Source organism: Leucoraja erinacea, chromosome 2, assembly GCF_028641065.1.
Source record: "Leucoraja erinacea ecotype New England chromosome 2, Leri_hhj_1, whole genome shotgun sequence".
In the NCBI taxonomy this organism is placed as follows: Eukaryota; Metazoa; Chordata; class Chondrichthyes; order Rajiformes; family Rajidae; genus Leucoraja; species Leucoraja erinaceus.
Window position 1 is genome coordinate 88,655,854 of NC_073378.1, and position 26,317 is coordinate 88,682,170.

The 26,317-nt window shown below is 41.5% G+C and overlaps 1 protein-coding gene across 3 annotated transcripts in view; it reads left to right on the plus strand.

Annotated features, from left to right (window-relative positions):
• The first annotated feature begins 34 nt into the window (after nucleotides 1–34).
• ngly1 (N-glycanase 1) overlaps nucleotides 35–26,317 on the plus strand; it is a 39,440-nt gene continuing 13,157 nt past the window's right edge. For 2 of the 3 annotated variants that reach the window (XM_055660544.1, XM_055660555.1), the window contains exons 1-7: nucleotides 35–265; nucleotides 1,178–1,292; nucleotides 6,065–6,307; nucleotides 11,619–11,781; nucleotides 15,665–15,884; nucleotides 20,962–21,083; nucleotides 22,312–22,457. In XM_055660544.1, the coding sequence (XP_055516519.1) occupies nucleotides 168–265; nucleotides 1,178–1,292; nucleotides 6,065–6,307; nucleotides 11,619–11,781; nucleotides 15,665–15,884; nucleotides 20,962–21,083; nucleotides 22,312–22,457 (1,107 nt within the window). In that variant the 5' untranslated portion in view covers nucleotides 35–167. Of the gene's footprint in view, nucleotides 266–926; nucleotides 1,075–1,177; nucleotides 1,293–6,064; nucleotides 6,308–11,618; nucleotides 11,782–15,664; nucleotides 15,885–20,961; nucleotides 21,084–22,311; nucleotides 22,458–26,317 lie in introns of all 3 variants that reach the window. The other variant, XM_055660563.1, reaches the window with a different exon arrangement.

Consider the following 26,317-nt stretch of genomic DNA (forward strand, 5'->3'; position numbering starts at 1 on the left):
AGGCGGTGCCGGATCTGGGCGGCGCTGTTGGTGGGGAAAACCAGAGAACTTGCTGGCGGGGCGGGGCGGGTTGGGTCGGGGCCCGGGCGGTGCTGACGGTGCCGGAGGCCGGGCGGCCGACGTCGTCCAAGTGGCGGAGTGAGGGACGGACCAAAGGCGGAGGCGCCATGGCGTCCGCGGCGGTGGCGGTGCTGAGCGAGAATCCGGAGACGCTTTTCCTCGATGCGTCCGAGTTGCTGCTGCGATACGCGGACAACATCCTGAGGTGAGGCCCGGGCTCACAGGTGGTTCACGTCTGCAGCGCTATTGCAGCTGCGGTCCGTCACTCCGGGGAAGGGCATTAGGTTAGATTGGCCTCCCGTCCCAGAGGCGCAGGAGACTGCAGCAACGACCAATGTGTAGGAGGAACTTCATCGTCTGTCCATTCCCCCCTGCCTGACCCGCTGAGTTCCTCCAAAGGATTATTTGTGCTCCCTTTCCATAGCCGCGAGTGCATTTTTTTGCCACTTTCCAATCGCACACAGCATCGCTGTGATTGTTAGTTAACTGCACCAGGTTGCAACTTCCCAAGGCTTTTCAACCACTCCAAAACCTGTGGTTGTCCCGATAGCATTTAATAGGACTGATACTGTCTCCCACGACCAATCACCCAGTTAATGTCTTAACTGTCATTTTAATCAAACAAATTATTATTTGATTCACATAGAGCAATACTTTAACAGATTAAATTTGCAGCACCCAATAATTTCCAGATCTTCCTGAGAAGAAACACTGCAAATTACAATTTGACCATTGAACAAAAACTGATATAAGAGCCAGAAAGTTCCTACTGTTTATTTTCTGGCCTTGAGATAACTTCAAAGAGTGAAGACAAATTACTGCCAATCAGGAAAATAATGATTATTTTTCTAATTATTCCGTTTCAGATTACTTTCCTATAGGGAGTTGACCTCTGAATTATAGCCTCAAAAGTCAAGCTAGTTAGCAAATAAACATTAATCACAATACAGGCTCCAGATGACCTAAATCATGCCACGGATGATCATTTTATTCAATCGGTATTAACAATAAGTGGTATGTGATTTATTTTGAAATAATACTTTTAATCAAATGAAGATTATATCTATGCTCATTATTTCCAATATTCATCATTTTATGCTCTATTTCTTTCTAACAGAAACCCAAATGAAGACAAATACAAATCAATTAAGATTGGAAATCAAACCTTTTCAAACAGGTTGATGCCAGTCAAGGGAGCTGTTGAGTGTCTCTTTGAAATGGGATTTCAAGAGGTATAGTAAAATGTGATAGTAATAATAGTAATTCTATAATCAATGATATTGTTATAGGCAATAGAATAATTTGGGGGTGATGAGTGGAAGTCAGGAGACTAAATTGAAATAGAGAACAATTCATCACATTGTATATCTAATTTCTAACAGGACAGAGTTCATAACAATGTTTTTTGACTTACTTTTGTTGTGAACAATTATGTGTAGTATTAGTTTCCTTATTTAACATGTTGGAAGCTGTTCAGAAAAAGGGTCTTGAGAGTGTAAATGTTTATTTGCAGCAGAATCTAGAAATAGAGAATCACTGTTCAAAACTAAGAGCCACCCATTGGCTATGATACAAACCTTGTTGTCTTTGTGGGTTGTGAAAGGATGGTGGAAGCATTGTTTTGGAATATTTTAAGGCAGGGATAGTTTCCTGTCAAGCAAGGTGGTGAAGGATTTCTAGGAATAGGTAAAAGATGGGATTGAGTTTATGATCAGATTAGGAATAATCTTTATTGAATGACAGAGGTAATTTGGGCTATCTTTGCCCAGTGTTCGTTTGGTCGCATGAAAGACTGGCCAGCTATCAGGAAAATAAAAGGTATAAATATGTTTTGTCCCATTAGCAAGATGTTATGAGTAGTGTGCAATGGGAATTGGTGCTACTGCACCAAAGATATGAATGAATGTACCAAATATATGATTTCCCAATGAGACTATGATGGATAGGAAGTAAATTGTAAAAAGGACATAAAGAGGCTACAGAGAATTGTAGATACATTAAGGAGGTGAGAACGTGCTGGCAGGAACAATAAAAAAAACACTAGGTGAGAGATTTGCAGAGCTTGGAGATAGACAAATGTGATTCAGGTATTGGCTTATATTGTTGCATGTATTGCGATACAGCAAAAAAAACATATTTTGCATGTTATCCAGGCAAATTATACTGTACATGATTACATCAAATAGTGCAAAAGAGAAAATAGTGAAAGGCCTGGATAATGTGGATGTGGAGAGGATGTTTCCAGTAGTGGGAGAGTGTAGGACCAGAAGGCATAGCCTCAAGAATAAAAGGACATACCTTTAGAAAGGAGATGATGAGGAATTTATTTAGTCAGAGGGTGGCAAATCTGAAATTAGTTGCCACAGACGGATGTGGAGGCCATCATGGGCATTTTTAAAGCATTTTCTCCTGATAGGCTATTATCACCTCCAGCCGAGCAGTATCCAGTATATATGTTTGAGATGGGTACAGCCACAGGAAACTACTTTCTGCTGAAACATTGGTGTGACCACCTTCCTAAAACATGTATCTGAAACACTTTTTGCTTCTGTGTGCTCCTCAGCAAGTTCAACTGACGCTCCATCTGATCTGTGTGGTCTGTGATGAGCTGCAATTAGAACTGACAATTGTAGACATTAATAACCCAGTTGAAGGCGTTCTGTCAGTTGTGCACTTGCATGCTGAGAAAAAGGCTTCCCATATCTTGTCCTATATGTTACAGCACATAAAATACTCACCCAGTAACTCTTAAATGTGATGCTTTCTGTCTCAAATGTACTTTCAATCAGTGAGTAGTAGACCTCAAAATCCCCTCTAAATCTATTATCTGCTGGTCATTGATATTTACTTGAAGAGAGATAAGTTCCTGGTCACTTTGTCTAATTCTTCTTCTATATAGTGTTTTTTGGCGGTTGGCAAACAACTTACTTTGTCTAATTTTACATGCTTTCAATTTTTAATTCACCAATCAGTTACCTTGTGCTGCTAAAGAAAACAACCTCTGATTAATCAATCACAATTAAGCCTCCATCCCTGGAAACATTCCTTGTGTAAATCTCTCCTCATCTAGATGTAAAGTGGTACTTATTCGCAGATACAGTCTTCAATGAGTTAAACATAATTGAGAAAGGGAATAAAAAATAAAAAATAAATCAATAAATCAATAAAAGCAGGAAGAGATATACTTATTGGATGTGTAGGATGGACCTAAAAGAAGGCAATCAAAATTGGATATCAGTATTAAAGCATCAGAGGAGAACAGGTTTGTTGGCTTGGGATGATGCGCACAGGTCATGAAGGATGAGGAGAAATAAGCCAGTGGTGTTACAGGTACCAAGAACCTAACTTGTGCCATTCATTCGTGTTGCTACTACGTCAATGTTGTTATAATCTCATTCACTGAGGGTGACGTCAGAAGATTCTTCAGGAGGGTAAAACCTCGGAAAGCGTCTGGACCTGATGCTATACCCAGTCTTAAAAGCTGTGCAGACCAACCGGCTGGAGTTTCTGTGGATTTCAGCCTCTCATTACTAGGGTCTGAGGTTCTCACCTGATTCCCTAAAAAGGCATCAAAAATACCTACTGACCATTGCCACTAACATCCGTGGTGATTAAGTGCTTTGAGAGTTTTGTTATGATGCTTATGAACTTCTACTTCACCAAGAAAATGGATCCACTACAATTTTCCAACTGCTGGACCAGGTCAACGGAAGATGTGATCCTTTGAGGATGTGACATACGTCAGACTGTTGTTCATAGATTGCAGCTCGGCGTTCAACACCATCATCCCCTCAACTGGTTACCAAGCTCACGGAACTGGGTCTCTGTATATCCCTTTGCAACTGGTTCCTCGACTTCCTTCTTCCCGAGAACACCTGTATAAGAGAGACACTACAGGTCTGCCATTAATACCATTATACCATCCAAGCTTATTACCAAAACCACGGGACTTGATGTCAGCATTTAACTTTGCAACTTGACTCTCGACTTCCTGACCAACAGATCCCAATCAGTAAGAATAGGGGACACATTTTCCTCTACGATAGTCCTCAACACTGGGCCTCTGCAAGGTTGCGTTCTCAGCCCCCTTCTTTATTCCTTGTACACCCACGACTGTGAAGCCATGTACAAATCTAATTCAATTTTCAAATTCGCAGATGACACCACTATTCTGAGCCGGTTATCAAATAATGATGAGACTGAGTACAGGAAGGAGATCGAGAATCTTGTATCCTGGTGTCGAGACAACAACCTTTCTCTCTGAAGAAGGGTCTCGACCCTAGACATCACCCATTCCTTCTCTCCAGAGATGCTGCCTGTCCCACTGAGTTACTGCAGTATTTTGTGTCAACCTTTCTCTCAAAGTCAACAAAACAAAGGAGATAGTGATCGTCGCTCCATAGATGCTGCCTCACCCGCTGAGTTTCTCCAGCATTTTTGTCTACCTGAGATAGTGATTGACGTCAGGAAGCAAAGCGGTCCACATACCCCAGTTTGCATTTATGGTGCCAAAGATGGCTGAAAACTTTAAATTCCTAAGAGTTAATATCACCAACAACTTCTCCTGGTCCATCCATATTGAAGCAATGACAAAGAAAGCACACCAACTTGGAAGGCTTAAGAAGTTTGGCATGTTCCCTACAACTCTCACCAACTTCTAAAGATGCACCAAAGAAAGCATTTTATCAGGGTGCATCACATCTTGATTTGGGAACAGCTCCATCCAAGACCGCGAGAAATTGCAACAAATTGTGGGCACAGCCTAACCATCACACAAACCAACCTCCCTTCTATTCTGAAGAAGGGACTCGACCCGAAACGTCACCCAATCCTTCTCTCCAGAGATGCTGCTTGTCCCGCTGAGTTACTCCAGCATTTTGTGTCTACCTCCCTTCCATTGACTTCATTTATACCTCACGCTGCTTCGGCAAGGCCAACAGCATAATCAAGGAAGAGTTGCACTCTGGCCACACTCTCTTCTCCTCTCTCCCATCAGGCAAAAGGTAGAGAAGTGTGAAAATGTTCACCATCAGATTTAGGGACAGTTTCTTCCCTGCTGTTGTCAGGCAACTGAATCATCCTACCACCACCTGAGAGCAGTGCTGAACTACAATGTACCTCTTTGGCAGGCACGTGCCATCAGGGTAGGCAAGGTAGGCACTGCCTACCCCGACTATAATTATAAAATGGTAATTACTAAATATAAATAAAAAGGCATGGGAGAATTATGCCTATCTAAGAGATCGATCTCTTAGGTAGGCATAATTCGAGGAACTATTTGTTTTATTGCTTAAGAAAATAGTTGTATCCGTTTCAAGATATAATGTAGATTTCATGATCTTTTTTACGACATCAAACCTATTGGGTCAATTTGGAAGGAATTCTAGTCAAGCTAATTTTACCCATGTGGCCAATATAATATAGATGGTCAAAATTCAGCAAGAGCATGTATTTATTCTCAGTCATATTTTGTGCATTGCTATCCAGAATGCCATTAGCTGGAATTATTATAAAATGAATCTGAGTGATTGAATTACATTATTCAATGGCCATGGTTTTAAAATTGGTTATTCTACTAAAATCAATTACAGGCCATCTTCAGGTTACAAATAACTGACATGAACACCCCTGCATACAAGCAAGCCCCTCATAATATTGTTAAATTCAAAAGTCTGTAGAACATACAAAGATTTGTTACTACCCTCTCCACGTTTAGTAATTGGTCTTATCAGTATTTTGTTCTTTTTCTTTGCATTTTCCAACATGCGGACAAAATCAACTTTTCAAGTTGTCAAAATCAAGATCAACCTAACCAACTTTTATTCATTAAAGTGAACTTAAACTGCTAATTTAAAAAAATGTATTTTAAAGGCCCATTGCTTTCATGTACACAAGTGTTGATAGTAAAAGCTGCATTTTGTGCTCTTTTGAAAATATGTTACGTGATTCTTTCATTTAGTGCAATTGTAATTGGACTCATGGTTAATTGATTTTAAATCCACAGGAAGAAACACATCTTGTATTTCCTAAAAATGCTTCAGTACAGAGGCTGAAAAGAATTAGAGATCTAATTGCTGCTGAAAGGAATCGGAGGACAGCTGCTAATAAATCAATCCCAATATCACCGCCACTTTCGGCTTCTGCCCATGTCCAGCCAAGTCAGCCTGAAACCTCCTTCCGTGCTCGACCATTTTTCAATGATACATCGACGCAGTTGCCAGCTCAGACATTCAGGCCAGCTACCAATGTAAGATTCTTTCATCAAAATTTATACGGGTAAATGTATGTCCAGAGCAGTTGGAACAAAGTAATTTAAAAGTAGTAACTGGGAGATCCAACAGGGTCTCCACCAGGTATAGCTGAATGATTCATGCCATCAGAACAAGTCGATTTGCAAAAAGGATTTGTTTTTATTGATTATCTTTATTGTGTCTCTTTTAAACATCAGTGGCTGTGACATAAATTCTGTGCCTTTTACTATGGAAGGAGTCCTCACCACCCAGTGATGACCCCTTCTCCCGTCTCCTCCGGTCCCTCACCTTTTGGACTCTCCTGGATGGCCCTCCACTCTCTTAGACTTTTTTATTTCCAACTGCTGGCATGACATCAACCGTCTCAACTTTTCCACTCCCTTTACCTACTATAACCTCTCACTCTGCAGCAACCCCGACATTATAATCAAATCCGCCGACAAGGGAGGTGTCGTGGTAGTCTGGCACGCTGACCTCTACCGGGCTGAGGCCAGGCGGCAACTCTCAGGCCTCTCCTACTTGTCCTTGGACCATGATCCCACAGACGAGCACCAGGCCTTAATCTCAAACCATTTCAGATTTCATCACTTCCGGCTGTTTGCCCTCCAATGCGTTCCACAGCCCCGCATGGCCCAATTTTATCTTCACCCCAAAATCCACAACAGAACTGCCCTGGCAGACCCATTGTTTCTGCTTGTTCATGTACCACTAAATTAATTTCCACATACCTCAACTCTATCCTATCTCCCCCCCCCCCTCGGTCCCTACCTATGCCCACCTTTTCAATGACTTCCGTTTTCCAACCCCCACTACCTCATCTTTACGATGGATGTTCAGTCACTCTACACCTCCATCCCCCACCAGGAAGGTCTTAAAGCCCTCCGTTTCTTCCTCGACTGCAGAACCAGCCAATTTCCATCTATTAACACTCTCCTCTGCCTAGCAAAGCTGGTCCTTACCCTTAACAACTTCTTCTTCGAATCCTTCCACTTCCTCCAAATCCAAGGCGTTGCTATGGGCAATTCCATGGGCCCCAGCTATGCCTGCCTCTTTGAAGGGGACGTTGAACAATGACTGTTCCAGGCGGACACTGGCCCTATCCTCAAACTCTACCTCCGCTACATTGATGACTGAATCGGTGCTACCTCCTGCAACCATGCAGAACTCACTGACTTCAGCAACTTCACAACTAATTTCCATCCTGCACTCAAATTCACTTGGACTATATACAACGTCTCCCTGCCGTTTCTTGATCACACTGTCTCCATCACAGGAGACAAACTATCAACTATAAACCCTACTGACTCCCATAGCTATCTAGACAACACTTCTTCCTACCCTGCTTCCTGTAAAGACTATCCGCAACTCCCAATTCCTCTGTCTAGACCGCAACTGCGCCCAAGATGATCCTGCAGCTCCACTCTTGCCCCTCCTCCCTCCATTCGTAACAGGGACAGAGTCCCCCTTGTCCTCACCTTCCACCCCATCAGCCGTCGCATTCAGCACATAATCCGACATTTTCGCCACCTCCAACGGGGTCCGATCACTAGCCTCATCTTCCCATCTCCACCCCTTTCCACAAAGACCGTTCCCTCCGCAACTCCCAGTTCAATTCGTCCCTCCCCACCCAAACCACCCCCTCCCCAGGTACGTACTCCTGCAACCGCAGGTGATGCAACCCTGTCCCTATACCTCCCCCCTCAACTCTGTCCAAGGACCCCGACAGTCTTTTCAGGTGAGGCATAGGTTCACTTGCACCTCCTCCAACCTCATCTACTGTATCCGCTGTTCCAGGTGTGGATTCCTGTATATCAGTGAGACCAGGTGCAGGCTCGGCGATTGTTTCGCTGAACACCTCTGCTCTGTCTGCCTAAACCTACCTGATATCCCGGTTGCTAACCACTTTAACTCCCCCTCTCATTCCCATGCTGACCTTTCTGTCCTGGGCCTCCTCCATTGTCAGAGTGAGGCTCAGGGCAAATTGGAGAACCATCACCTCCTATTTCGTTTGAGCAGCTTGCACCCCAGCGGTATGAACATTAACTTCTCTAACTTCGTAACACTTACTTTCCCTCTCTCTCCATCCCCTCCCCCTTCCCAGTTTTCCAGCCAGTCTTACTGTCTGTGACTACATTTTATCTCTGTTTGCTTTGTTGTTACCGTCTCCCAACTAACAATGATCTATTCTACATTTTCCTTGAACTTCATTCCCTCTATCCTATTTTCACACCTTCCACTTCCTTATCTATGTCCTCCCACTGTCCTGACATCAGTATGAAGAAGGGTCTCGACCCGAAACGCTACCCATTCCTTCTCTCCAGAGATGCGGCCTGTCCCATTGAGTTACTTTTGTGTCTATCTTCGATTTAAACCAGCATCTGCAGTTCCTTCCTAAACATTGATTTCAAAGTTGTGGTGGTTGATGATATCGCTTAAAATGGTAACAGTTAAAAGTTGCAGAGTGATAAAGGCAGTAGCAACTTATGCTTATTCTTATAACTTTGATTGTGTCCTTTTCTCAGCAGTGCAGGATGGCAATGACACAAGTGTAGTTTATTGTCACGTGTACCGAGGTACAGTGAAAAGATTTTGTTGCACGCTATCCAGTCAGCAGAAAAACAATACATGATTATAATCGAGCCATTTACAGTGTGTAGATAACTGATAAAGCAATAACGATTAGTGCAAGGTGAAGCCAGCAAAGACGGTCAAGGATAGTCCAAGGGTCACTAATGAGATAGATAGGTTCAGCACTGGTTGTGGTAGGATGATAACAGCTGGGAAGAAACTGTCCCTGAATTTGTATTAACAATATAAATAAAATGCCTCATGATTTACTTTTTTGTAAATGAAACCTGAATCTCATTGGCCAGTTTTTGTCATGCTCGAGTATGGTGAGATATAGGTATTATGAAAAACTTGCAGCATCTTCACAGGCACAATGACAGACAACACACAAAAACATAAATTGTACATAGATTATTCATCAATTCAACACAAATTAGTAACACAGTAAAACGAGAAAAAAAACAATCCTGCAAAATGTAATTTAAAAAAAAACAAGTCCATGGTAGGTGGTGGTCCGTAGTGTTCTTCTGCCAAGGTATGATTAGGTTGTGTGGGTCGATTCAACAACCTGATTGTTATAGGAAAGTAGTTGTTCCTGAACCTGGTAGTGTGTGCCAAGACTTCTGTAGCTCATACCAGATGGAGAGGGCATGGCCAGGATGATAGCGATCCCTGAAGATAAATGTCACCTTCTGGAGGCGGTGCCTCGTGTCGATACTTTCAATGATGAAGAGGGCTTTCTTAAACCATTAGTAATAAATGAATCTTTTATTTAGCCTTTCATACCCATCCCCAAAAAGTTAGTCATATAGAAGACCGTCCTCCTCTGACCTGGTAAGAAATATCAATTTACCTAGTCTTCAATAGTTGACCCAGAGGACATGCAACAGTACAGTACAGAAACAGACTGTTCGGCCCATAATATCTCTGCAAAACCTGATGCCAAGATACACTAATCTCATCTACTTGCCCATATTCCATATCTTTCCATTCTCTGCATATCCATATGCCCATCTAAAAGGTTCTTATACACTACTATCGCATTTGCTTCCACCAACACCCCTGGCAACACTTTCTAGGCACCCACCACTCTCTAAAAATAATTTTCCCCACATCTTCTTTACATTTTGCCCTTCGCACCTAAAGCCTATGCCTTATAGTTTTTGACATTTCCACCCTTTGAAAAACGTTCTGACTACCTATCCTATCAATGCCTCTCATTACTTCTATCACATCTCCCTCAACCTCGAGCTCCAGAGAAAACAATCCCAAGTTTGTCCAAACTCTCCTGGTACCTCATACACCCTAATCCAAGCCACATTCTGGTAAACCTCTCCAAAGCCTCCACATCCTTCCTGTAATGGGGCGAACAGAATTGCATGCAATATTCCAAATGAGAGAATTTTGGTAAATAACCTGCAAAAACAACCTGGATGCACACCATTTCCCCTCCCCATGCATGCACAAGCCCCCAAATATCCCCTTCCACATATACTTGTGAATTTTTATGTAGCTTAGTCTCAAGCCGATATATACTAATTGAAAGCTCAACACATATCTCCAGATGGGATTTGTCAAATTCTGCATAACTGGAGTGGAAATTTGTTTCCTTTATACTCCAGTCCTCGCTTGAAATAAAAACCAATGCACCATTATCCATTGTGATTGCTCTTACCTTTATTGGGTTGCAATGACTTATTTATCAGGGCATCCATACTTCTCCATTCTTTTATTTCCTAGTTTTTCATCTTGTGGGAAATATCTTCTTGCATCAACATTAGGTGACACCATATTTGCTCCCATTAAATTCCATTTTCTATTATGTGTGCATTAAATTAATCTGCTTATGATTTATTTGCTTCCAACTGTGCTACTAGCTCCCCTGTGTCATTTAGTATCATCTCCATAATTGGGTAAATTCTCTTTCATTTTTTAGCAGTCAGATACAATACAGTCACCATCTGTATGCCCTGTATTTTGTAGTTGAGACCAGCAGCAAAGCTGTTGTCATTTGTCATCATCACCTTGTACAATTGACAGCATTTTTTGGAAAAGGTGCCTGCACAAGAAAACACAAATGTTGAAGCTACCATTAATGATCCCCTACTGCTGAATGCATTATCTTTTAACTTTGCGAGCATAAACTGCATACATTTGTGATTTGATTAGATCTTTGTATGTTTAGGAATATTTCAAATGGTTTGCTAAGATAGTTCTCTGGCCATTCAATTTTGTGTCTGGATTGGCACTCCTTTGGATCAAAACAAAATGTCGTAATTTTTGAAATTTGTATTTTGTTCACTTCTTAAAAACAAGGCTTCTATTTTAATCTCGGGTTCCAATCCAAAGTGCCGAACAAAAGCAAGAAATATCATAATTGATGGTAGGCTATTCAATGATGATGCAAAGAAGTGGATCACACAAACGGAGGTGTAAATCGCAAAGTCTATTGTCCCAAAATGTTTGGGGTGGGGTCATATGAACATTTTGAAACTATCTACTTACTTTATTAGTTCAAATATTTATAGTTCTAAAATAGTTTTAAGTTACTTTGACATCAAATGGGAATGGTTTAGGATGTGCACTCCACTTCAGTATTGCTGATTGGCTAATTAAGTGAACGTTATATGTTATAATTAAAATTCACTTGAAAACACGTAGAGTATAAAATAATTTTCCATTTTCCAATTGATTTGAAGTATCATTAAATATTCTTGATGTTTTTTTTGATTTCTAAAGAATTCTGCAAGGAGTCTTTTGGCAACTTTGAAAACACATTTTCAGCAAGTCTTGATGTATGAGGATATGAGACTTCAACAAAAAGCCTTGGCCTGTATTCCTGTCGAGGATTTGAAAAAAATAGCAAATGAAAAGTTGTTATGTGCTACAAAACTGGATCCAGGTTTGACCTTTGATTAAACAAATAACGGAATGATATAGTTAAGTAAATGTTTCAAATCTAAAATGCCAAAAAAATTGCAGATGTGAGAAATCTGACAAAAAAAATGAATGGGCAGTTTCTATGGAGAGAAAAACATAGTTAATGTTTCTGTTGTCATTTTAAATGTTTGGGTGCACAAATAAGGAAACAAAAGCATGTAATAAGGGGGCTGGTAAATGTTCATCAGCAATCCAGTAAATAGAGGCAAGCAAGGCAAGAATACGATTCTCAACCTCAAAGAACTGTGGAGGCAGTTATGCAAGTCTGAGATACAGTGCCCTCCATAATGTTTGGGACAAAGACCCATTTATTTATTTGCCTCTGTACTCCACAATTTAAGATTTGTAATAGAAAAAAATCACATGTGGTTAAAGTGCACATTGTCAGATTTTAATAAAGGCCATTTTTATACATTTAGGCTTCACCATGTAGAAATTACAGCAGTGTTTATACATAGTTCCCCCATTTCAGGACACCATATGTTTGGGACCCAACAATGTCATGTAAATGAAAGTAGTCATGTTTAGTATTTTGTTGCATATCCTTTGCATGCAATATCTGCTTGAAGTCTGCGATTCATGGACATCACCAATTGCTGGGTGTCTTCTCTGGTGATGCTCTGCCAGGCCTGTGTTGCTGCCATCTTTAACTTATGCTTGTTTTGGGGACTAGTCCCCTTCAGTTTTCTCTTCAGCAAATAAAAGGCATGCTCAATTGGGTTCAGAACAGGTGATTGTCTTGGCCACTCAAGAATTGACCATTTTTTAGCTTTGAAAAACTCCTTTGTTGCTTTAGCAGTATGTTTGGGGTCAATGTCTTGCTGGAGAATGAACTGCCAGCCAATGAGTTTTGAGACATTTGTTTGAATTTGAGCAAATAGGATGTTAGATTAGATTAGATTAGATTCGTTTATTGTCATTCAGACCTTTTGGTCTGAACGAAATTTCGTTTCACTGCAATCATACATATAATTTAAAAAAAATGACAAAAACACACAATCAACACAAATTTAACATCCACCACAGTGAGTTCACCAAACACCTCCTCACTGTGGTGGAAGGCAAAATCTTAAAGTCTCTGTCTCTTCTCTCTTTGTTCTTCCTCTGCGCTGAGGCGATCCAGGCTCCAGATATTGTGACCCCACCGGGTGATGGTAAATCCCGCGGCTCAACCGTGGTCCGCTGCCGCCGCCACGGTTCCGGGGCTGAGTCGGGTCTCCGCTGCTGCTGCCTCTGCCACAGCTCTGAGGCCGAGTCGGGTCTCCACTGCTGCCGCTGCTGCCGCCACAGCTCCGGGGCCAAGTCGGGTCTCCGCTGCTGCTGCTGCTGCCGCCGCCACAGCTCCGGGGCCGAGTCGGGTCTCCGCTGCCGCTGCTGCCGCAGCCACAGCTCAGGGGGCGAGTCGGGCCTACGCTGCCGCCGCCACAGCTCTGGGGCAGAGTCGGGCCTACGCTGCCGCTGCCACAGCTCCGGGGCCGAGTCGGGTCTCCGCTGCCGCTGCTGCCGCCGCCACAGCTCCGAGGCCGAGTCGGGTCTCAGCTGCCGCTGCCACAGCTCCGAGGCCACCAGCTCCGCCATTAGGCCCTGGCGCAGACGGAGACGGGGACGGTGAATACGACAGAAAAAAAGTCGCATCCCCCGAAGGAAGAGACCAAAACATGTTTCTCGTGTGTCTATACACTTCAGAATTCATTATGCTACTACCATCAGCAGTTGTATCATCAATGAAGAAAAGTGAGCCAGTACCTTCAGCAGCCATACATGCCCAGGCCATAACACCCCCACCACTGTGTTTCACAGATGAGGTGGTATGCTTTGAATCTTGGGCAGTTCCTTCTCTCTTCCATACTTTGCTCTTGCCATCATTCTGATCTAAGTTAATCTTTGTCTCATCTATCCACAAAACCTTTCTCCAGAACTGTGGTTGCTCTTTTAAGTACTTCTTGGCAAACTGGAACTTGGCCATCCTATTTTTATGGCTAACCAGTGGTCTACATCTTGCAGTGTAGCCTCTGTATTTCTGTTCACGAAGTCTTCTGCGGTCAGTGGTCATTGACAAATCCACAGTGTTTCTGATCTGTCGGACGGGTGTTTGGGGATTTTGCTTTATTATAGAGAGAATTCTACTGTCATCAGCTGTGGAGGTCTTCCTGGGCCTGCCAGCCCCTTTGTGATTAGTAAGCTCACCAGTGATCTCTCTTCTTAATGATTTTCCAAACAGTTGATTTTGGTAAGCTTAAAGTTTGGCTGATATCCCTAACAGTTTTATTCTTGTTTCTCAGTCTCATAATGGCTTCTTTGACTTTTGTTGGCACAACTTTGGCCCTCATGAAGATAAACAGCAATAAAAGTTTCCAAAGTGATGGAAAGACTGGAAGAAAGACTAGGTGCTGAGAGCTCTCTTATACCTGCATTAGGGAAGCAATTAAACACACCTGAGCAATTACAAACACCTGTGAAGCCATGTGTCCCAAACATTATGGTTCCCTGAAATGGGGGGACAATGTGTAAACACAGCTGTAATTTCTACATGGTGAAACCAAAATGTATAAAAATACCCTTTAATATATTCTGACAATGTGCACTTTAACCAATGTGATTTTTTCTATTACAAATCTCAAATTGTGGAATACAGAGGCAAATAAATTAATGATGGTACTTTGTCCCAAACAATATGGAGGGCACTGTGGGTTTTTCACATTTTACGGGAAATTGAGGATTTGGAGCATTAATTCAATATCAAATTAGCCGTGATCTTCATGAATGACTGTGCAGGATCCAGGATATCATGTGGTCTAATCCCCGCTCTTCCGTCTTGTATTGTTATGCCATCACACTACAGATTGGGCTGCAAAGGCATGAATTTGGGTTTGAGATCTTCAGAACTGTTGAGGAAGGAATAAATCAGAAGTGAATATCAACTTTGCAATTGGGATGCAGGGAAGGTTCGAATGCCTGTTTCTCCAAAAGTGGGCTTTGATCTGTTGGAAAAGGTCATTTAAAAGTGTCCAAAATTCAGGGTGTATATTTTTGGATTGTTCCCCATGATTGTAACGAATGGGTGAATGGTGACAAAATTGAGGCTTAACAATTTCAGATATCATGGGCGATCCGTGGGTTTCTGGAAACCAATGACCAGTTCTACAGATGACCAGTTAACCTGTAGCATCTGGTTTAGATGGCGATACTTCTTAATGGTGATTATAAGTTACCTGAAAATGTACAAGTGTGTAGCATTATAACACCATATTGGAACTATATACGCTGCTATTATTTTGTGAGAGTCTGCTAATTGTTTCTCCATCTGATATTATAGTCTGGGTTAATATAGACTGAATTTATTTCCATGACGCAGTCATTTTGGGGGCATAATATTGGCATTTGTCCAGGTATTTGTGAATTATTTCCTCTTCGTGATACCCAGCTTCTGAATGAGATACGTACTTTTAAGGTGACGTTGTTTACCCTGGACCCTTCCTCTCCCTTCTTCTTTGAAAGTCCATCTTGGATATTATTTTTTTGTTTACCATTCAGAATGCTAACATTGACTGAAAGCAGTGCTTTCAAGGTACACACATTCCCAAACATTAAAAAGGTGTTAGGATGGTAGTACCTTTAATCCACTTGGAAATCCTTTGTTCTTGAATATCATGAATAATAAATCAATTTGGAATACTTCTCCACATCATCTGATTTGTCTTTTGTAAGCACCTACTGCTTTGCGTTTTGTAAAAAACTTACTGCTTTACCTTTTGTAACAGACACTTTGCTTTTGTTGGCAACATTGGGAAAGTACTTAAGCAGTTTGAAGTTATGAATGCAAACTTTTTAATTCCTTTCAACAGAATCGACAATAAACCTGGAAGACTTCTTGTTGTTAGAGCTTCTCCGGTGGTTTAAAGAAGACTTTTTCCAGTGGATAGACTCTGTTCTCTGTAGCACTTGTGGACAAGTAACAGAGTCATCAGGTTCACTTCCACCAAGCAGTGAAGATCAACGATGGGGTGCTGAAAGAGTTGAAAATCATCTTTGCCGTAAATGTCACACCAGCAATCGATTTCCAAGGTATGTAAGACTGACGTATAGTGTACAGAACGTGATGACATTTTGGTTTCCATTTAAAATATATGTGGAATTTCTTTCCACACACAGGGTTGATTGGTTTGATTGTTTTTATCTGGCCACTCCCGTGTAATACATGCCATGATTTTGTAATTGGCCAAGTTCTTTGTAAAGTGAACTAAAATGTCACACACGTGGCCAGATGTCATCACAAGTAATACAATGAAAATTTCTTGTAAGAGTTTAATCTTATTCATTGCTATTATCCTACCTACAGAACTATAATGCTATGTATTCCTATGTTTTATTGATGCGTCCAAGGCATTTGATAGAATTAATCATGAACAATTGTTTGTAAAATTGCTAGATAGAGGTGCCCCTAAATTTTTTGTGAGAATTTTAGTGTTTTGGTATGCCCATCAAACGTTTCAGGTTAAATGGGACAATGTTGTATCTGCTCCATTCTGTGTTAGTAACGGAGTGCGGCAAGGAGGAATTTTGTCTCCTATTTTATTTAATGTTTATATGGATGAATTATCAAATCAGTTAAATAGGTTAAAAACTGGCTGTCTTGTGGGCAACACTATTGTTAATCATCTTATGTATGCAGATGACCTGCTCTGTCCATATAGTGCTGGGCTGCAGCAGATGTTGAAGGTGTGCTCTCAGTATGGCCTTGATTATGACATAAAGTATAACGCTAAGAAAAGCCGCATAATGATAGCTAGAAGCGCTGAGGACAGGAAATCAACTTTTCCGACCTTTTATTTGTCAGACAGTCCTCTAACTGTGTGTGAGGAAATTAAATACCTAGGTCATGTCATATCCGATGACTGGACGGATGACAAAGACCTCTACCGACAGCGCTGTAAAATTTATTTTCAAGCTAACATACTTATAAGGAAGTTTTCTATGTGCTCTGACTCTGTGAAGTGTTCCTTGTTCAGAACCTATATCACACCGTTATATACTGCTCAATTGTGGTCTAACTATAGGAAAAGAGTATGCAGAGGCTCAAGGTAGCATACAATGATGCAATGAGGTTGCTGCTTCGTGTCCCTAGGTGGCATAGTGCCAGTCAATTGTTTGTGTCCACTAGAGTGCCAACCTGTGAGACACTGTTAAGACAGTTGATGTTTAGTTTTATGTGTCGTCTGGACAAGTCGGAGAACCACATAATTGAAGCCCTAGTCAGCCCTCTGAAAAGCTGCTATAGAGTCACTTCTAGGCTAAGATGGCATTGGTGCAATAGCTTGTATATCTTATAGGCTAATATGCAATTTTTAATGTATTTTTTGTATCTCCTTATACTGTATGATATGTTATATGGACCTGTGTCTGGAATAAAGGTTTATTAATGCGTGTCTGCTAAATATATTAACATTCTTGCTTTTTAAAATTCAGAGTTTGTAAAATGCTTCCATGTGATGTCACACACATGACCAGTCATATTTGACCTCTTACCCTAAACAAATTGTCAGCATAACATGTAAAAATTTCACCTGATAAACCAAAAAAAAATATGAATCATATATGCAGTATAAAACAATATACATGTAATGCTTTGAGAATTAGAAGAGATGTATTCCACAATTTATTATCTTTTTAGTCACACATGTGGCTAAGGGCCAATTTGTGAATAAAATGCAAGTTATTTCAATGAATGCACAGAAATAAAACAAGAATAATTGTTTTTATTTAAAAACATGGTACATTTATCAACATGGTACAATGAGTGGATGTGGAGAGGATGTTTCTGACTGACGGGAGAGTCTAGGACCAGAAGACGGCCTCAGAATAAAAAGATGTAACTTTAGAAAGGAGTTGTGAAGGAATTTCTTTGGTCAGAGGTGGAAATTTACTAATTCTTGATTAGTAAAGTTGTGGTGAAAAGGCAGGAGAATGGGGATGAGAGGGAAAGATAGATCAACCATGATTGAATTGTAGAGTAGTCTTGATGGGCTTTTTCACTTAAAGACGTTATGGAAAAGTAAAGTTGTCATCAATTCTTTGTAGTTCCTCCGGTAATTTTTCCTGGTTATAATGTACAATTTTTCTGCAATAATAATGTGTTTCTAAAGTTTTTTAGCAGGAAAATGTCCCAAGCGTGTCCTCATGCGTACAGCCATCTGGGCCCTAGGTTCTGCGATTCATGGCCAATAGTAGGCCGCCATCTTTTTGATTCTCATTAAATCTTACCTCATTGTCCAAAGTATTAGCTACTTAGTTAGGATCTGTGTCATACTGTATAATCTCAAAACAAGTGTTCGGGAAAATTGTGTGACAAAGATACATTCGGCTATACTCTACTTGGGTCTCCAGAAAGCAACTAATACATTTTTGGGGCACAAAGTATTCATAGCATGTGAAGGAATAAATTAAAAGGTCAACTGTTGCCAAAGTATAATTGTAAATGGGAGGTCCTGAGGCTAGACAATTGTGTCTAAAAGAGTTGAGATGTTTATTTCGTAATAGGTGTGCACATAATTCAGGTTGGAAGAAGGAAGGAAAAATCTGAGTGGCAAAGGATGCAAGGAGGTGACGAATTACGGATAACGATGAGACAGAGTATAGGAGGGAAATCGATCATCTGATTGGTGCCAGAGCAACAACCCTGCTCTCGACGTCTTTAAAATCAAGAAGCTGTTTGTTGACTTTAGAAGATTAAAGCCGAGGATCCACTAGCCTGTCCTCATTGATGGGTCGGTGATGGAGAGAGTCAACAATGTCAAGTTTCTGGGTGTACATATCTCTGAATATGTGTCCTGGACCCAGCACATTGATGTAATCATGAAGAAAGCCCATCAACACCTCTAGACTGTGGAGATTCAATATGCCAACGGATACTCTCTTGAACTTCTACAGGTGTGCGGTAGAGACCATATTGACTGGTTGCATCATGGCATTCGGCAACTCAAACCTCTGAACGAGTAGATTACAAAAGGTGGTGGATACTGTCTCATCCATCACAGGTACTGAACTCCCCACCATCAAAAGGGAGGCGTTGCCTCAAAAAGGCACCCAGCATCATCAAGAACCCACACCACCCTGGCCACACTCATTTCACTCCTGCCGTCGGGAAGAAGGTATACGAGTGAAAACTGTGACATCCATGTTCAGGAACCGCTTCTTCCCAACAGCCATCGGACAACCAACAAAAGCTTTTCACTCTATCTTGGCACATGTACAGGCCGGCCCTGTGGCGCAGCGTTAGAGTTGCTGCCTTACAGCACTTGCATCGTGAGAGACCTGGGTTCGATCCCGACTATGCGTGCTGTCTGTACGGAGTTTGTACTTTCTCCCCGTGACCGTGTGGGTTTTCTCCGAGATCTTCGTGTTTCTCTCACACTCAAGACATCCATGTGTGTAGGTTAATCGACTTGCTATAAGTGTAAATTGCCCCTAGTGTGTGTCGGATATTGTTGTGGGGTATTCCTGGTCGGTGCGGACTCTGTGGGCTGAAGTGCCTGTTTCCACGCTATATCTCTAAACTAAACTAATAATAATTTTGAACACTACAAACTTCAACTAAACTTCAATTTGCTAACTGTCTTGATTGCACTCGAGACTTCTTGCTTTACATTGTTTTGCACTATATTAGTATGTATTAATTTTTGTTGTTTACAATGTGTTTATCAACCTGTCGTGCTGCTGCAAATAAGAATCTCATTGTTCCACGCACACGGCCTCTTGGAGGGGCACCCAATTCCTTATCATATTATTCCCTTGTCATGTACCTATACACTGTAAATGGATTGATTGTAATCATGTATTGTCTTTCTGCTAACTGGTTGGCACGCAACAAAAGCTTCTTACTGTTCCTCGGTACATGTGACAATAAACTAAACTAAACTAAAACTGAACTGAATCCAGCCGAGCCTCAGATTGCTGCAGGGCCTCCAGCGGTCTACTCCATTGTCAAGATGCACTGCACTGCCACCTACAGCCGGTCTGCCTATTAGCCCTTTGTTCCTTCCATCTGCTGCCGCCATCTTGAATTTCTTCCCACTCCTGTCTGGCAATGGGGGATGAGGAAGACGGGGCTCAGCAGCTTGCCTCTTGGGGAGGGGTTTCCTGCATCCATGGCGGGGGAGCCAGGCCTGTTGCTGGGGGATAGGCCCGGCACCATGGTCTGCCATAATTACAGGTCTGTTAGTGTAACTTCAGTAGTGCGGGAATGATCCGTTTTTTTTTTTTTTTTACATCAATGCTGATATTTAATTTATAACTAAAATATCTTTAAAATATATTTTGAGGTAAAAATTTTAATTAACTCTCCTTAAACATGAAAAAAAAATCAGTGTAATAACATGTGTATGAGCTGTCAAAGTAGGGCCTCTGGGTGTTTGGGGAAGAATTTTCAAAACACAGTGCCCAAGGCCTTGTTTCCGCTTACTGGCTACTTTATAGGGGTGGCTGCGTCAACAAGGATTGGAATTCTATTTGTCCCTTGGAGCAGAAGTTTAAAGCAGCTGTTGGGCCCAAGGTTCAGACTGGGTCAAGCTAATTCCAGCCTATTGAATATTGTAAACTAAAATCCGCTAACATGTTGTAAATCAACATTTAATTCAATGAGTGAGCTATGATTGATGGGTTATTAATGCAAAGTTTAGTAATTCTGCTTAATTTGTTCTTGTATTTACTGCTTTACAGTGCCATTTCTCAAAATTGTTTTAAATAGTGTAATATCAATGTCAACATTGATTTTTGTTTCTTCAGAATGCAGTAATCCCTGTTAGTTGCTTGTAGTAAGCATATGAGATTGAGCAAAGAAGCCTTTGTAAATCTATGTCTTGATTTCAAAAAGCTGAAATATAACTCGGTAAAAACTATTTATCTAGAAGGTTGAAAATAATTGACAACTGGGAAAAAAAATGATACGCAAGCACATTGAAGTATTTAGTTCAGTTTGTTGTACTATAACAGTGTAATTCCATGGGAAGTCGACCAGTACTGACATTGCATATCCATTGTTGTAGGCTGCTTCTTTGTTTTGAAAACAAATTCTGAAATATCTGTCACACTTTTGTACATCACTTTGGCAGTGTGTTGTATTTGACACTCATTTTGTGCACTCTAGGTATAACCATGCAGAGAAGCTACTGGAAACCAGAAGAGGGCGTTGCGGAGAATGGGCCAATTGCTTCACGCTTTGCTGCAGAGCCATGGGGTTTGAAGCAAGATTTGTCTGGTGTACAACAGGTAATATAATCCACATTTGTTGAACACATTGGGTATTTTTAAAGCAGAGATTGGTGGGTCCTTGATTAGTAAGCGTGTCAAAGGTTATGGGGAGAAAGAGGGAGAATGAATCAGCCATGATTGAATGGCAGAGTTGACTCGATGGGCCGAATAGCCTAATTCTCCTTCCATGTCTTATGGTCTTTTGGTTAAGTTGGCCCTGAATAGAGTAAAGATATAGAAGCTGTGGGATTAAGGTGAGAGGGAAAAGATTTAATAGGAACCTGAAGGATAACCTTTTCACAGATGGTGGTGGGTATTTGGAACAAGCTGCCTGAAGAAATAGTTGAGGCAGGTACAGTAACAATGAAAATACATTTGAACATGGATAGGGGAGATTTAGAGGGATATGGCCAAACACAGGCAAATTGGAATAGCTTAGATGAGGCATCTTAGTTGGCATAGATAAATTGGGCTGAAACAAACTAACACACTTTGAACCTAAGACTAGCGGCAAATTATAATTTAATTCCTCGGGTTTTATGAATTTGTAAAGCACTATTACATCATCTAATTATAACATTTGCTCTTTCTTCATGTGATATGAAAGACATTAAGTATTTATTGATGTTCCTTGTTGTCAGAGCATTAAGTCAAGGTGGTACAAATTTGGTGGTGTAAGGTTAAGAAAGTTGGGGTAAAATGTTCCTTCCTGTCCTCGGTGAAATATATTAGTGGAATAGTTTTTCATATAATTTGACATTTTTCATTAATCCTGGAGTAGAATGTGACATGTTAAATTCAATTCAAATTTGCCATAACGAATTAAGATAGTTAATTCCATAAAACCACCAAGCTGTTGCACCAATTGTTAAATAACCAACAATTAGCAATGCATTGACAGCAAGCAGTTTACTGGAAAAGTTAACTGAACTACTTGGTGGGTAATTAAAAGTTGGTTCTACTGACACTTCAGCCTACTTATCTTCAATTTCTGTCATCAGACATACGATAATGTATCTCTGATTCTAATAAAAAATTGTTCAGTAGTTAACTGGGTTTTAATTCACATAAATTATAATAGGTGTTGATGTATAATTGATCTGCTCTTACTTGGTTTGGTGTGAACTGGATTAAGAATTAAATACTAGAATTTATGCCACCGTATTTTTACCAAATTCACATAGTTAATGCAGGCATTATCAGGCGGCCAGTTTTTGATGGAACTGAGTATTGGTTATCGTTTCAGATCATGTGTGGACAGAGGTGTATTCAACCTCCCAGAAAAGGTGGCTGCATTGTGATCCCTGTGAAAATGTCTGTGACAAACCACTCCTGTATGAAATTGGATGGGGGAAAAAGTTGTCTTATATTTTTGCGTTTTCAAAGGATGAGGTAAGATTTGCAATTGTATACTTCCTGATTGGTTAACAATCACTTTGAGGGTTCTACACCTGGAGAGATTTCAGAACTGAATGCAGATTCTGGAAAGGAGACCAAGGTGGCTGTCGGCCAAAGTTATTGTAAACATCTTTTTTAATTATTTAATGCCCCAATTATACAGTTCAATAAGTAATGCACTTGCATTACAAAAATATTACTTATTTTATTATTTATTTTTCACCCATCTGCCAATCAACCCTCACTCACATCCACCTGTCATTTACCAGGCTTTGCCCCACCCATCACTCTCTTTTCAAACTTTCTCACCCCTACTCCCATCCGTGTGAAGAAGAGTCCTGACCCGAAACATTTTCTATTTCCTTCTGCAGATGCTGCCTGATCCACTGAGTTCCACCAGCACTTTTTTCTTACACAAGATATGCATACTCGTGTCTCCATTGGAGCTAATAGTTTTCAAAACATTCATGGTCATTCCCTTATGATGCTGTTGTACTTTGTTTACATATCTATTGTGCTACTTTAAGTAAGAATTTCATTGTTCCATTTCGAGACATATGACAATAAAATACTTTTGACTCTCTTGATGCTGATTGGGAGGGAATCAGGTGCAGTCACTAGTTATTGTAGATGGTCACTGTGGTCAGAGTACGTTTGTGAGAAGATGCAGAGTCTAGTGCACTGATCAACAGAAGAGGTCTTAGGAGCGGCAAGTACTCATAGGCCATGGGACGAGCATCGAAAATGTGTCTAGAATTTAACTTTCGTGACCCATGTCTGGTATCTACTTGAAAGTTGGCACAGATTTAGATAAAATATAATTGAGAAGAAATTCATAACTTGTCAGTGCCAAAAGTTGAACACTAATTAATTAAGATGAGTAGAAAATTAGATTGGAAAAAGTAATAGCGCCCTCTTGTGATCAATGCTCATATTACTAGGGTAGACTAATTCCGTGCTGCGGTCTATTTAAATCATATAGTATTATACCATACTAGACCAAGTGGGACCCGTTGCGTCCCCTCACCGCGCGGTTGCGGTAGTGGGGGGGGGGGGCGGCGGCCTGCGGCGTCACACACGCACATGCACACACATTAACCACCTCCACGATATTATATTAATATCCATTCGCTCCTTTTACCCCATCCTCGCGAGAGAGGGGGGAGATAGGAGAGAGGCGAGGGGGGGGGGGGGACAAAGGAGGGGGGGGAAGGGTGGTGGGGGAGGTGGGGAGAGAGGCGAGAGAGGCCGGGGAGGGGGGGGGGGGGGGGGTTAGAGGAGGGGGGGAGAGAGAGGAGGGAGGGGTGGACCCAACCCAAGAAGGTTCCGATCCGAGAGAGGGGGGGGGGGGGAGAGGATGAGGAGGAGGATGGGGTATGGGGACCCAACCCGCGAAGGTTCCAACCCGAGACGGACCCGAGAGCTCTAGTATAGGGCCCGACTTGCTCATTCACCAAAGCCCGGGGGGAAGAGAGAGCCCAGCAGCGAGCGGGTTTATCTCCGGTAGATTCTTTGGTCTTCAGTCGACGGGCAGATTTTGAATAATGGTGAGAGGGGTGGGGGGGGGGGGGTGTTGTCACTCGCAGTGTGAGCAGACGGCAGGCAGATAGATCCATTGTGACGTCATCAGTGAAAAACAGGCATTTTGATTTCAAAGTTTTATCGTATTTGTGAACATTTTCATTAATAACAAGAAATAAAGCACAACATTTTCTGATAAGCCGGTTTCGGACTCCAGGGGGTAAATCTCTACTGGAATGAGTAAAAATGTTACCATTACCTCGTCATTTTTTCGAGAGGATGTGAAACATACAAACAAATAAATTCTCACACACCACACACACACACACACACACACACACACACACACACACACACACACACACACACACACACACACACACACACACACACACACACACACACACACACACATCCAAGATGAGAATTTCATAGTTATAAAATCAAACTTTTAGTTATATTTTTTAATATATATATATATATTTATATATGTGTGTGTGTGTGTACATATATATTTATATATATGTATATGTGTTTTTTTTATATATATATATATATATATATATATATGTGTATATATATATATATGTGTGTGTATATATATATATATAATATATATATTTCTAAAAGTCTGATTTTAGAAAAAAACGCTGCCACTTACGGCTGTGATTTTTGGCAATCTTACTCAGCGCCCCCCTCCGCTGTGCAGGACCAGAGGATTTTTCCCATCGATTAAAAATAAAACAGTTATTAGTGTTTAAAAAATGTTGAGATTCTCTCTCCTGAAGGCCACACCCCTTCCGGAGGGAATATAAAACTCGGAAGTGTTGAGTGCCTCAGTCAGTCTCTGCAAGATGGGGGAGCGAGAGAGTCACGTCTCTCAGTTTGAGCTATGAATAACACTGAACATATGTCTACTAAACTGCGTGGTTTTACTGACCTGTCAGTGCTCTTAATGTGGTTTGAAAATATAGTTTGGAAATACTAAAGCTGTGTTGCCTTGGGTTAGGAAATGCTAAAGCTGTGTTGCCTTGGGTTTGGAAATGCTAAAGCTATGTTGCCTTGGGTGTGGAAATGCTAAAGCTGTGTTGCCTTTGGTTTGGAAATGCTAACGCTGTGTGCTTAAATAAAGTTGCCTTGCCCAGTTAAAGTTGCCTTGCCAATTAAAGTTGTTTGCTCAATTAAAGTTGCCTTCTATATAATTACTAGTCTAATCTTGACCATTTCCTGTTTGATCTTTATATTGATTTTATAAAAATCGCTACCACGTACGGCTGTGATTTTTGGCCATCTTACTCAGAGTCCCCCTCCACTCGTCAGGTGCTGAGGATTTTTCCTATCGATGAAAAATAAAAGAGTTATTAGTGGTTAAAAAATGTTGAGATTCTCTCTCCTGTCAATCACACTATGAAGGCCACACCCCTTCTGGTGGGAGGGGTGGAGGGACTATAAAACCCAGAAGTGTGGGTGTGGCTCAGTCTCTGCAGGATGGAGGAGGGAGAGGTCACGACTGGCTGTCTTTATTGGGCTTGCACCCTGCTTGAAATGGTATGAAACTGCACTTGAATTTGGTAGCCTTGCACCTTGCTTGAAGTGGTAAGAAAATGCACTTGAATTTGGTGGCGTTGCACCCTGCTTGAAATGGAATTTCAAGGAATAGCCGTGAGTCAACTGCCAGCCCACCAGCCGTGAGTGAGTGAGTTGCCAGCACAACAGGCTTGAGTGATTGTGCTGTCAGCCCAATATTGGAATTGGTGGAGAGGTGGAATATTGTGTTGGGGGACCAGCCATCCCGTGTGATACTGGGAACCAGTGCGGGGGTGGGGTGTGTGTGTGCGTCTTTCCCCTTCTCCCCCTTTTTCTCCCCCCTTGACTGGAGTCCGACTGGAGGTGTATTTTGAGTGAGACTGCTGTAGAGGTCCCCACTGACTGCCCGTGTGCAGAGTGGGGGTCACGGCCAAAGTGTGACTGGGGCAGTGCCAGGCTGGGGGACAGACCTGAAAGGCATCTTCCAGTTGCTTTAAGAGGAAAATGAGTGAGACTGCCACAGAAGTCGTAGGTTTTATCAGCTCCTGAACGTGCCTAATTAATGCGTCAGGGCACAATGTTAAGTACATAGGCCCCGCGGTCAGAACACTTCTCGGCAATTGATCGCAGGCAGTTCCGTGATTAGATGTTAAAGAAGACTCTTCTTTGACTTCAAGCTGACATGTGACAACTTTTAATTTGTTCAGGAAAGTTCAAGTCCTCAACTTCAGCCTCAAGATCTGATATCTCACATTATAAGAGGTTGAAATTTAATTAATCAACATCCATGCAGGTTGATTTTCATA